Genomic DNA, 13,847 nt, shown 5'->3' with positions numbered 1-13,847 from the left:
CAAACATTGTTTGCTTACATTTGAATAAAGGATTAAACTAAGTTTATTATAGTCTAACCAAGTGAAAAAACTTTCAACATCTTTCTCTAAATCCAGAATAATTTAATAAGAAGGTGAGACACCTTTTGGCAACTCATATAGGTAAATATGACTTCTCCATTACTTCCACCTTAGTATTACCACCTCTGGGTCTGGCTCCCACGACGAGACCTCAATAAAGGTTGAAAGCGGTTGGAAGCTTGGGTGATGAATGGCAATGCTGTGTCCCATGAAGTTTTAACTGAGGCTCAGCTGTTGTGGTCATCTAGGTCCTGAGTGGTGGTTGGCAGGGGGGTAATGAATGGCAATGCTGTGGCCCATGAAGTTAACTGAGGCTATTGCTGTTACCCCTCAGATGACATATGAGCGGCTCTGCTCGGTGGTGGGGTGAGCCTGCCACAGGGTACAGCTAAAGCCAAAGGTGAGCCTGTTACTGAGGGGAACAACGCTGAGTTTTTGAAGTTTGACCTGTACTTGAACATTCAATAAAGGTCGAAACCGGTCTAAGTAGTGGCCCTTCCCTTAATGCATAGCATTATACATGTCCACAAGGATATGTGCTTTGCATTATGGAAGATACTAAGACAAGTCGTGATGAGAGCTTGGTCCACCTTTACCACGAGTTGCCTCAGTCCTGAAGATACTTCAGGTGCAAACTTTGTTTGCTTCACTTGGATAAAAGATTAAACTAAATTTGTTATAACACCTTTATCACTGCTTAACACACATATTCACTCAGTCTTGACTTCCCCACCCATCGCAATGTACTCCATCTCCATACACACATTCACTGCTACATTCAATATCCACTCTCTCAATGCCATGTCTCCCTGTCCACACGGGTTCCCCCATTTCTCCATTCCTCTTGCATCCTCATTCTCTCTTCATCTCTCATGCTACTACTATTTCCACTGCCAAGCACTTCTTCCTCTTCAATACCATATGTAAGTGATAACATTTATGTATCATCTTGCAATGCCATGAAGTGCAAGAGTAGGCAGAAACAAATGGCAAAGCACCTAGAATTTGCATACTGCTTTAGCATTTTCTTTCTGTTAGTGACTTTGCATTTAAATGACTTTAAACGAATTTATAATTTTGGTGTATCTGCTCATTTTTTGCTAACGTGTAGAGTGTTCAATTTTGATTGCCATCCGAAACTTGAGGATGTCTCATGAGTATATGAACAGTACAGTCTTAGTTTGCTGTGTATATGTGTAGCAAAGTGACACTGAAATCCAAAAAGGGACTTGATCTTTGACTCATGTGAGGAGAATATTCAGGCTGCTCCTATTATGCTTTGTGCTGTTAGATTAGCAAGGTTAATGTTTAATGGAGGACCCTTTAAGGAAGTGTTCCTTTAGGCTGCTTTAAAATAAATATGAGTATGGCATAAATTATAGTGGAGTGTTATATGATAAATAAAGATTCTAAGTAACAATTAAATCATACATATCTAAAACTAATAGAGAAAGAAAGTTACTTTGAAAATTTGTAGCTAATGAGGACGGTCCTTTATCTATTTTTGTACTTCTAATTTGGAATTAGCTGGTACTGGGAAATCATACAAGTGCAAGTTTAGAAGATTTGGGAGAAGAACAATTCTGAATTTCTTTGATTTGAAATCAAACATAAATCACTGCAAACATATAACTGGTATAAAGTAAAATGAGGTATAATGCAATAAACAATATACTGAAATATATTAAAACCTATATAATATTTTGAAATTTAAATACATTAAATTTAAATACATTAAAGACTATACAAAAAAGTTCAATGATAAATGATAGAAATTGGATGACTGATTTTCTAAGAACAAATGAATGGACTAATGGAACTGGGAAGCTAATATAGTGTGGAATGTAAAGAAAAGGATTACAAATACAGTGCAGTGGCTGTTTCAAGCATTAATCATTCTCAGAATAGATGATTATGAAGTGACTCTTCATCTCCTATGCTAAGAACAGCTGATGCTCAAAACAGATAACACACACAATAATGCTACTTGTTTACTTATAGTCCAAATGGGATTTCTAAGATTTATTCTAACATATTTAAATTTTAAAATGCTATACAGGTTTTAATATATTCTCATTCTGTTTATTGCACTGTAGTTCATTTTACTTTGTACCGTTCACAATAATTTTACATTCAGTTATAAATCACTAAAATTCATAATTGTCCTTCCTTCCTAAACTTGCGCTTCTGTAATATCCCAATACCATCTAATTCCAAATAGAAGGACAAAAACAATCAAAGCATCATCCTCATTTGCTACAAATTTTCAAGATAGGTTTCTTTTTTTTATTAACAAGAGATACTTACATATTAGTGATTTAATAATCCGTTAAGCATATTCATTAAACATTAAGCTAGATTCCAGTGGTGTCACTCTTCTGTAATTCTTCTGCCACATAGTAGAATTTCCTTTAATTTTCTTTAGCCTGGCTAGCCAATCTTTTCTCATATTACAATCTATCAAATGTTTGTCACTTTTCTAGCCTTCGTTTTATGCTTTTCTTTCATTGATCACTGCCAAATATCTCACATCCCCTTCATAACAACTTTCCCTATATTGCTTTCCTGATTTCACTGTTTATTTAGTTTCCTACCTTATTTATTCACTTGACTTTTGGCATATTGTTTTATGTTGCTTGTATGAGATGTCCTAACTAGTTCCCATACTCTTTCATGTTCTTTTCTACATGAAAAGAACTGTCACTTGTAATTACCCATCTTACAGTTCCATATATTTCTCTGCTCAGCCAATCCCCAAATCACTACATGAATCACTCTTGTGATGCTTCTATCAGGGCCATGTTTTCTGAGTGTGCTGGGTGTGCACTGCACACCCAGAAAATTCATGAAGAAGTAATATTTGAGCAGTTATTTATTTGAAATATTTTTTTTTATATCAGTTATTTATTTGAAATAAATAGTTATGAATTGTTACAAATATCAAGACATTCATAATGTGACTGTAAATTAAAGAAGGCAAGCACTGTCATCAAAGCACGCATTGACAGTTGCATGTGAAGAGAGAGAGAGAGAGAGTAATGTAATTAATTCCCATCACATAGCCTGTGACAAAGCATCTGCTTGCATTTTTAACGGCTGAAGATGAGCAGGGACTAGCACATTCACTGACTGAAATTTGCATGGGAATTAAAAGCATGCGGGCTCTCAACAACACCGGCAGTTTAGTTTTGCTTAGTAGATTACCATCAGCCAAGAAGGAAAGTGCAGTGAGTTATTCCTTGTGAAAAACAACTAATTGCAATTTTTTTTTTTTTTTAATTTTTAAGCTGACATTTATTTTTATCCTTCTAAAGAACTCGAAACAGTGAAGATATTTTGTGTGCACCTTTTTTAAACTGAGAATACAAGGTCATGTTAAAGATGCTAAAAAAATGTCTGTCGCTTTCAAATTTATGTAGCATTTACAGCTCAAAAACAAATGATTGGTAAATAGAGCAATTTGTTTTTCTTAATAAAGTAAGGTTTTTATACAAATTCAATGATTTTCAATAATGTTGCCTTACCAGAGAACATCCACTGGAATACCTGCCATACGCCACTGCCTTCTATTACATAACGTGATTATCCCTCAAAAACTCTAGATAATATCTAGAGTTTCTAAGAAATTTTTCAGTTTAATAATTCCTATAATTAAAATCTTACATTAAGATTTCCCTCTCTCTCTTTTTTTTTTTTTTAATGCTCAACCAACACATTTATCATTTTCTTCTGCAGATGCCTATAACAACATTCTATTAGATATACTATTCTATTTATATCAACTTTGTAGTGGGCATTTTTGACATATAAATCAAAGCACAATCTTCTGACTAATTATGTATCACACAGAAAGTTAGCATCTCTTTTCTGCTCCTCTAAAACCAACTGCAACTTCAAAATTTACCTCGGATCTGCTGAGCACCCTTCAGCTGCAGCCATTCATACTTATGCCCAGGCAGGACAGTCAACATCAGAATACCAGTACATCAGTTTCTGCCACTATGGCCACTCAGGTTAGTAGAACAATCACAAACATCCACACCCATGGCAAATTTGAACCCACAGCCTCCTGGATAGAGAGTGGACATGTTAACCAGTCCAGCCAAAAAATTAAATCCCGTGTGCCTGCCAGGGATTGAAGTTGTTTGTCAGGGATAATGGTTAAAATGTTGGGAGGCAGAGGTTTTCTAGAATATAAGACTGGACTAATATGAAAATAGGGATTTATACAGAAGGCAGTGGCTGAAGAAATGATGGTGGCCAGTTTGGCAGAACACCTCTAATGAAAATGCTTAATTGTCTGTGAGTATCTTCATAATGCCTAAGGCAGAAACAGAATATCTGTGAGAAAGTGACTGTAGTGAGTTTGAGAGCGATCATCTATTAGTCAGATTGCCTCTTCTGGACCAAAGGTTTGTCGATTGGTAGAGCCTCTGCTAATAATGGCTGGCAAAAACTTAAGCAAGTTTGAGCGCAGTTAGTAGTCAGAAGGCGTTCAATCGTTCGATGCTGTTGGTACACTCTCCCTCGATTAGTCTTTGGACTCCCTGGAGGTGTCACATAATGATAATATGATAATGTGAGAACAATATTTTAAGATTAGGCAGAGTTGGCATTTAGGTGATAAGCAGTGTAGTGTCTTGAGTAGAGGAACAAAGTTTTTTTGGAACTATTGATATGTTTGTGTCAGGAAATGTTAAAGGTTATATCAGCCTAAAAAATAAAATCCAGTCTGCCTTACATATCTGAATATTATTAAAGGTAAGAGGAAATAAGATGCAACTGGATTTTGGATTATAGTGAAGTTCATAAGGTTGTCCTTTTCTGACTTCACTGGAGAATGTCAAGGAGATCAGTGTTTAAATAATCAGTTATGAATTGATTGCTTAAACACTGATCTAAAAGCTTGGAACATCTGTGAAGAGTAGAGTGTAATAACTGCAAAACTATGGAATAGGATTTGAGGTCTGTGAGAGAAGGTCATTTATTTATAAGAGGAAGTGTATTGAAAGAAAGCATGTAGTGAACAACCTGAGAGGAAACTGACAATCCATTTGCAAAGGGCAGAAGGCAAAGCACAAGATGACTGGATTGGTAAGTCGGCCTCTGTTTCCCAAAAAAATGCTGAGAGCAACTACAAACATTTCTCCAAAGGGTTTCTATGGTCATAGGTGGACAATGTTAGCTAAGCAATCTGCTGTGATAGAAAGTTTTTTTTTTTTGCTTGGCTGAAAAGTAAATTATACCTAACAAGAAAATATATTCTTGTTTAATCCTTTTTCCAAAATGTAAGCAAGCAAAGTTTGTTTGCGAAGTATCTTTGCAACTAGGCTACCTGTATGTAGCGGCTGTTGACCTCACATCACTTGCCTTAATAATAAGGTGATACACCTCTTTACTCCTTGTATATGGAAAATATATGATTTCTGTGTTAATTCAACTTAGGTATCTTCCTGGGTTTGGCTCCCTCAATAAAGACGATTGAGGGAGCCAAATAAAGGTTGATGAGCCCTCAATAAAGGTTGAAACCGATCTGGGTAGCAACTCTTCTGAAATACATACCAATATATATACCTCTGAAAGGAAATGTGCTTTGCATTATGGGATACTAAATCAACAGCCTCTATAAAGAAGTAGTCATGAAAATACTTCTTTATAGAAGTATAGCCTAGTCATGAAAATACTTCATTTAAAACTTAAAATCTTATACTTAGATAAAGGATTAAACAAGAACATAAATTCTTGTCCGTTTACTTTATTTTGATATACAGTGGATTGGGAGTGGCAGAATCTGTATTGGTGGTGGCTAATTAACTGATGGACTTCTAGTTAACTTTTCGGTTATCATTATTTTTAAGGTTGGGGCAGGAGAAGGTGTAGGTTAAATGCCAGAGAGATATGGAAGAGTGTAATGATGACATAAGATGGATATTAATTCTGAAAAGACCAGAGTGGGCTGTTGTTGTTATACTGGGAGGCAAATTGCCTTGTTTATCTATGCAGAAGTTGGAGGAAAAGAAGACTTCTCTTTGGATTTCAACTGAAGGTGAGTGAGTTAGCTGTTGTTCAGCTGTTAATATTTTTGTCATTGTTAAATGTCAGGCATCCCTTAAATCATGAATTCCTTAAGATATAATGCATATCTTAAGTTCATATCCATATTCCCATTTGGTGAAGTTTCATAAGAAAGTCAGAAAATTAATTATCATCATCATCAAATTCCTGCCATGTACCCTCAAGGGGTGTACAGGATATGATAGTACTACATAAAATATTTACATCATTACTAACTTCCTAGCTACAAAAAAAAAGTCGGAAAATTAATTATCATCATCATCAAATTCCTGCCATGTACCCTCAAGGGGTGTACAGGATATGATAGTACTACATAAAATATTTACATCATTACTAACTTCCTATCTACAATTTTCCTCAAAATCAGTCTGTTACCTGTCAAGACTCCAACATTATCAGATCTTAAAAATTAATTATACAGTTATTAAATTAGTAAAGGGAAGGTGGGGGGGGGAATTATTTAGAGTATGAGTTATATGAACACTGTTCCCAAAATTGCTGACATACTAAAGTCATGTATTTCTTGGAGAAACCTGTGTTTTGGTTTTCAGGTTTCTACATGCTTTGTGAGATGAAAAACCATCTCAAAAGCATGTAAACTGGTCAGAAGAATATATATATAATTAACAAACATAAAACATAAGCCTCATTGCTTTGGCCATAATTCCAAACAATAACTTGAACCATGAAACCATAATTAGCAAATGCAGGCCCACAAACAAACATTCTAAGAAGCACACAGTTATAAATGGAATTGCACAATGTATTTTACATACTGCATGAAACAAAATTCAATAGTGAATAGGCTTTGCTTAACTGGATTTTTCAGTCTCATTTTTCCTGAACCACTGTGGAGAATCATATAGCATAATTGGTGATGGTTAATGCTGTCATACCAATAGAAGTTCAGGCACTGAATTAGTGGAAAAATATTTTTCTGGATCAACAAATCTTGTAAAGAGCAGAACACAGTGGTAAAAATTTTGTAGTATGGAAATGCTGTTCATTGTATTGTACTGAACTCTTTTTAAAATCAGTGATGCAAAGAGTTTAATTCTAGATAAGACTACAGTATGGAATGTTTCAACAAGACAGTGTCCTTCTCATCCACATATTCAGATATGTTAGGACTTCATTTGCAGACAACGACAGAGTGCCAACAGATTAGCCAGCTCGGCATCCCATTCGTAACCCAACTGAATATTTTTGGATTAAATTGTGAGGCATGTGAGAAATATTCTAAGAATCCACTAGGTAAATTAAAAATTGTTTTGTATGAGAAAGATAAAGTATTTCTCCTGATATGTCATAAAATTTGTTGAAAGTAGAACAAAGCTGCTACCTACTTTAAAAAAGGTAGATAGATTATGCCATATAAAAATATTTAATTTGTTTGACTTTCTCTTTCTATCCCAGTACTTTTGGAAACTTTACACATTATTTAATATGTATAATTTCTTCTTTTTTTTTCCCCGTTAAAAATGTTATATTATCATGATATAAATATCAATATTGATATTTCGTGCAGAGCCAGAAAAGAACTTTGCTCTAGAGTATTATGGTCCAGGTTCAAAATGTTTCAACCACAATAAAGAAATGTGGGAGGAACGAACATGTCACCAAGTACGTCAGTGGCAGCACTGGGGTAGTGGCTGCTATAGGGTGAGTTTTTGATTGAGAATGCTTAATACTGAAATTTTAAAAAAAATTACCGTATATTATTGTGTATAATGTGAACAATTTATGGTAAAAAATGCTACTTAAAGTTAGGGGTTCGCATTATATGTGGATCCTAAAAAATATAATATCTTATTAGACTTGCACACACAATATATGCTATCTAATGCCTATGCAACCAAATCTACTCGACCCACTCACATTCGTTGACCGAGCGCGCATCGTATCTGCGCATAAAGCTACTTATATTACTGGCTTTATGTGCAGATACGATGCGCACTCCATCGCCGAATGATAGAGCACAGTGAGATAGATAGAGCACAGTTAGGTATATCGGTTTAACTACAGTTCATTTTAAATATTATTCATTAAACAAACCTAGCCTGAAAATGAACCAACAGAAATAAACGTTCATCTTTTGAAGCAGGATTTAAATTGCGTGTCATGCAGTTTGCAGAACATAATAACTGTGTTGCTATGAGAGAATTTGGTGTAGCAGTGAGTAATATTAGACTTTGGCATAAGCAAAAAGACAGTCTTGAAAAAATCCCCAAAACGAAACGTGCCCGTCGTGGAGATGTAGCATCCTTTCTAGAACTGAAGAAGAGCTAAATGAATGGATTTTGATGCAACGACAAGATGGCATTATAGTAACAAGAAATGCAATTCGTTTTCGAGCTCTACAACTCAAGAATGGTAAATTCAAGGACACACAGGTATTTCATCATTTCTTGCTTCGCCTGGGTGGTGCAACAGATTTATGGAACGCAAAGCATTAACATTAAGACACCGAACAAAAACTGCACAGAAGTTACCAAAGCAGCTTGAAGAAAAAGTGCAGTCCTTCCATAAATTTATCATAAAATTACGGAAGTGTCACGGATATGAACTTTCCCAAATTGGCAATATGGATGAGACACCCATGTACTTTTGATATGCCTGGGAATCGAACAGTAAACACAGTTGGTGAAAAGTCTTCATAAAAACAACGGGACATGATAAAACGCATTTTACTGTTGTTCTAGTCTGCCCTGCATGCTAGAACAACAGTAAAATGCATTTTTTCATGTCCCGAATGAACCAAATTAAAGCCAACAGTGATATTTATAAGGAAGAAAATTCCGAAGCATATGAAATTTCCACCAGGTGTAATTGTTCGCGCCAATCAGAAAGGTTGGATGGATGAAGAAGGTGTACAATTGTGGCTGGATCAAGTATGGAACATACATCCAGGTAGCTTGTTATGTCAACAAAGCATGCTAGTCTGGGATATGTTCCGGGTGCATTTAACAGAGGCAAGCAAAGAGAAAACACGTGAGCTACGTACAGACCTAGCAGTCATACCGGGTGGTGTAACTTCCGTTTTGCAGCCGCTTGATGTCAGCTTGAATAAGCCATTTAAAGATCACTTACGTGAAAAATGGAGAGAATGGATGTCATCTGGTTTGGTGAAGATGACAAAGGGCAGGAATTTTCAGAAGCCTGAGATCACCCTAGTCACCAACAGGGTTAAAGAAGCATGGGATTCAATACCATCTGAAATTATTCAACGCTCATTTCTTAAATGTGGAATAAGTAATTCAATGGATGGATCCGAAGATCACGTCATATATACTAAAGCGTGGATGATGCATAACAAAATGGAGAGCACGAAGACGATGACGACAACTGCTACACTGATGACGCAATCCCTCCAGATGAATTTATAAATGAAATGTTTGATGACTCAAAAGATGAAGAAGAATTTAAAGGATTTTGACATTTTGTTTTAAAATAAATATTTTTTTCGTTAATTCATATTGTATTATTTATAATGTTATGGAACAAGATTAACAGATCGCATTATACATGGACATGGCATTTTAGGGCTAGTTTTCAAACAAAATTTCTAGTTCGCATTATACGTGATAATGTACGGTATTTAAATAACTATAAGTTACAAACTTTCAACTTCCTCAGACAGAACTAGGTTAGTAAGTTAAAATAACTGCAATCAAAGATAGAGGAAGAAATATATCAAAACAATGTATTAGATATACTATTGTATAATGTAGTAAAATTAATAAATGAAATAAATTCATCTCTTTCATATTATATTGCTAATAAAATATAATGACTAAATTTATGCTGCTTTTCTAAGGATAAGGAACAGCAACCAAAAAATTTTATGATGCAACACCAACATTTTTGTTATAGCTATATTAATAAAAATAAATAAGTTTAAATAAAAAAATACACATACAAACACACGTGCACACACACAGACACAACATATATTTGCAGCTAAGTATAATTAGCTAAGCTGTAACAGCTTACTCTAATATATTTTATTGTATTGTTATTGTTACTTATTTATAAATGCTGTTGGATGAGTTTTTTGTCTCCATGTAACTCTGATGATAATCTCTCTCTGTCATTCCCCGTTATAAATTAAGAGTTCATTATTAATATTTTTAGTAATTATTACTATACATAGCTTGTGTTGGTTGAATGGATAGCATCATTGCTCTCAAGTCAACAGGAGAGCAGTATGATGTGATACTACTGTCAATCGAAAAAATAAATATGCTTGGTCACTAGAACAGGGGAACTAGATTCTTTAACTTAGATCAGCAGCCTACTGTATTCAATGCATGAATTCTTAACGATCTTTTATGTTGGAATTTATATTAAAAAAAAAAGTGGTGTGTGTGTGTGTATCATATACACTGCTTGGAAAGAAGTAAATGGACCCCATAGTGTGAGGAACAAACAGCCACGACGCCCACCTTAATAAGATATAGGATTTCCTTTTACTGCAGTGGCTGCAGCAATTCTACAAGCTATACTTTTCACTTGCATACAATAGTGATCAACGAAAATTTTAGCCTTCTTCTTGTAATGAGGTCCTGAACTGTTGTGGAGCAGATGTCTGTTGACCTCATCTGATCATCCAGTTCATCCCACATATGTTCAATATAGTTGAGATCAGGCCTCTATGAAGGTCAAGTGTGGTGATGTTCATGTCCACAAACCATGCAGTTACAGCCTTATGATACAGTGCATTGTCTTTCTGAAAGAGACAATGGTCACTTTCCATAAAAACACCACAAATCCAGACCATTCAGATATCTTTCAGAGTTCAAAACACCACAAACATAGGTCCAAGAGGACAAGGAAAAATAGGACCCTACTATCACCCCACCACCTCTGAATTTCATAATTGAAATTATGCACTATGGTAAGAGACATTCACCAGGCATCTGCCACACCCGTCCAACGTTCAGTGGTGCAAAGAGCACTGTACATGCTCTTTGCACCACTGAAGATGATGCATGCTGATTCAGGTAATGTGTGGCTTGCATATTGTGGGCCTACTATGGAAAACTATGTTGTGAGCCTTGGTTTTGAATGTTTTTGTACAAATTCGTGTTCCAACTGATGCCCAGAACTCCGAATTCAATGTGCCTGCCAATGAATGGCAGTTTTTTTACATATTATCCCTCATGGCTCTCTATAGTCACATTCGATGAGTGTGGTGCACTGCATGCACTGCAATTGACTTCCTGCGCTTCCATCTCAGTATAATATCACTGATTGTTGACCTCTGATGGCACAATTTGTCAACAATTTGCCAAACAGATGGGCCTACAACATGGCATCCTATCACAATGCCCCTTTCAAACTCGATAAGTTCCCTTCTCACAGCCATTTCACCTGGACATAGTTGTAATGATTTGGGAGCATCATATTCCTCCAATTTATATCACTACAAACATGACTCGTTACATGGCACGATGTACCTTGCGCATTAGGTGTCCATAGATATCTTTCGGAGCAGTGTACCAAAGAACAATCAAGCGCCTATCCTGTCGTTGAGAACACTTAAAGCCATATACAACAAGAGGGAAAAAATATCAGTGAAATATCAAATCTGTAAATTAGTTACAATTCTGTATATAAAGTCATCTGCAAATAGGGTTCACTTATATACTGTTTCTGCAGGATGAGTTCCCAAACACTCATGAACAGCCGCTAAACAAAATCATTCGATCATCTGCAATAGCATGTCAAGGCTGAAGTAATGGGTGGAACTCATTCATGTTAGAGTCTCAATGGAGTAAAACAGCACTTGAGAAAGAATTAAAAACATCTTTGTGAAATGGATAAAGGACTAGAGTCCTATGTAGGTGGGGCATCCTCTGAAGCCCTTGTAATATGGGATCTCAGAGGATTAATGTTTATCATATTTTGGGATGTTTTATGCATCAATACTTATTCATATTAGGCTTGTTTTTGAGAACACCTAAAGATTCTTAAAAAAAAAAAAAAAAAACTTTCACTTTTAAACTTGCCAAGATCACGCATGGCAATTTTTTGCACGTTTAATTTTGTGTGTAGTATCAAGGCATGGTCTGCTAGACCAGAATAACCAACTACAGTCAAGACTACAGATGTACAGTGGTGTCCAAAACTTAAGGACGAACACCGTTTATGAAGATTACAACTGCAAATTCAGACAAATCAGCTTGCAGCAATTTGTATAACTGATGATTTTGAGAAAAAATTGGGTACACATTCAAATTTTAGAATCGCATACAAAGGGGGTTACATGGTAGCACTCAACAGTATAAAAGGCAAAAGGCTCTTTTTGTGAAGGAATAAAGTTGCAAAATTGGATATTTTGTAATGTCTCAAAGACATCATCATTGGATGCTTGAAGAAGGCCACAGAATTACTGATATTACAGAGACCCTTTCTTTTAGGCTGGCATGGCGATCCGAGTACATTTTTGAAAATTATGGAGACAACGACCGTGTTTGAGTAAAACTTTAGTTTACTATAACTGAACTCTACATTTGACATTTCGACCTTTATATCAAGGTCATCTTCTGGAGCATATGCACTATATACAGAGAACAAGCTACACTACAATCTATCTGGTTTGTTAAAGTTACTGATCAACTGTTACAACAATCGTTGGCCTGACCTCTAGTGAAAAAAAAAATTTAAAAAAAAAAAGTAGAATATACATCAACACTAGAGTCCTATTATTAATATTATCTGTTGGTTGTAGAATTACATTGGGCACAACAACAAGTCTATGTATATATATATATATATATATATATATATATACACACACACATATATTTACAATATGATTATACATGTACATTTCAACCAGTTGGTATGGGATGGTTTCTAATACTAGCTAGAAGTTGATGTTAAAAATACCAAGCAATTTTAAACCTGGTTTTACTCCATTTCCCAAGTAAACAAACAGACAAACAAGTCAAGTTTGTGCCTGCAAGTGATGCAAGTCTAGCTGATCCTACAGGTAGTGCAAGACCAAGGCAACTCGTGGTAAAGGTGGCATAAGCTAAAATCACTAATCTTAATATTTACCCTTAATGCCAAAACACATCTCCAAGAAGGGGGATGCATGATGTTTTGTATTAAAGAGGCCACTACCCAGACCGGTTTCGACCTTTATTGAGGTCTCATCAGTGGGAGCTAGGCTAGAAATACCAAGATTTAGTAATACAGAGCTTATAAGTATTTTACCAGAACAAGTTGCCATAAGGTGTTTTAACCTTATTAAATAAAAATCTCTGGAGGAGATATAAATGTAAAAAGTATTTTACCTTGGGTATATTAAATGTTAAAAATACCAAGCAATTTTAAACCTGGTTTTACTCCATTTGGTGTAAGGTGTTGAGCGCGTGATCTGAGAGGCTTGCCTCACCAAAATGGTTATGTTTCATGTGTCTTATGTGTTCTTTCTTACGTGTAGGGGATTGTACGTCCTGTTTCACCAATGTATGGTAAGTTACAGGTGCTGCAGATCAGATACAATAGACTCCAGGATGCACCAAGGGGAGGAGAGGATCCTTAGAGGAGTTGAATATGGTTTTAAGTTTAGTAGGCGGCTTAAAAGTGGCATTGAGGTTATAATGGTGTTGATTCTGTTGATTTTTTCCGATAACCCTTAATGTATGGGAAGGCTATGGTTTTTCTATAATCTAGATTCTTTTTTGTTGATGTTTTATGGA

General features: G+C 35.5%; 1 protein-coding gene across 1 annotated transcript in view; it reads left to right on the top strand.

Annotated features, from left to right (window-relative positions):
- The window catches only part of Invadolysin (leishmanolysin-like peptidase, invadolysin), a 658,154-nt gene that overhangs the window by 593,927 nt on the left and 50,380 nt on the right, over positions 1 to 13,847 (top strand). The window contains exon 16 of the mRNA XM_090405783.1: positions 7,664 to 7,797. Within this exon, the coding sequence (XP_090261909.1) occupies positions 7,664 to 7,797 (134 nt within the window). The remainder of the gene's footprint in view (positions 1 to 7,663; positions 7,798 to 13,847) is intronic.

This window comes from Typopeltis vanoorti, chromosome 15, assembly GCF_054136105.1.
Source record: "Typopeltis vanoorti isolate ZY-2024b chromosome 15, IOZ_Tvanoo_1.0, whole genome shotgun sequence".
In the NCBI taxonomy this organism is placed as follows: Eukaryota; Metazoa; Arthropoda; class Arachnida; order Uropygi; family Thelyphonidae; genus Typopeltis; species Typopeltis vanoorti.
This window is presented reverse-complemented; position numbering and strand designations above follow the sequence as displayed.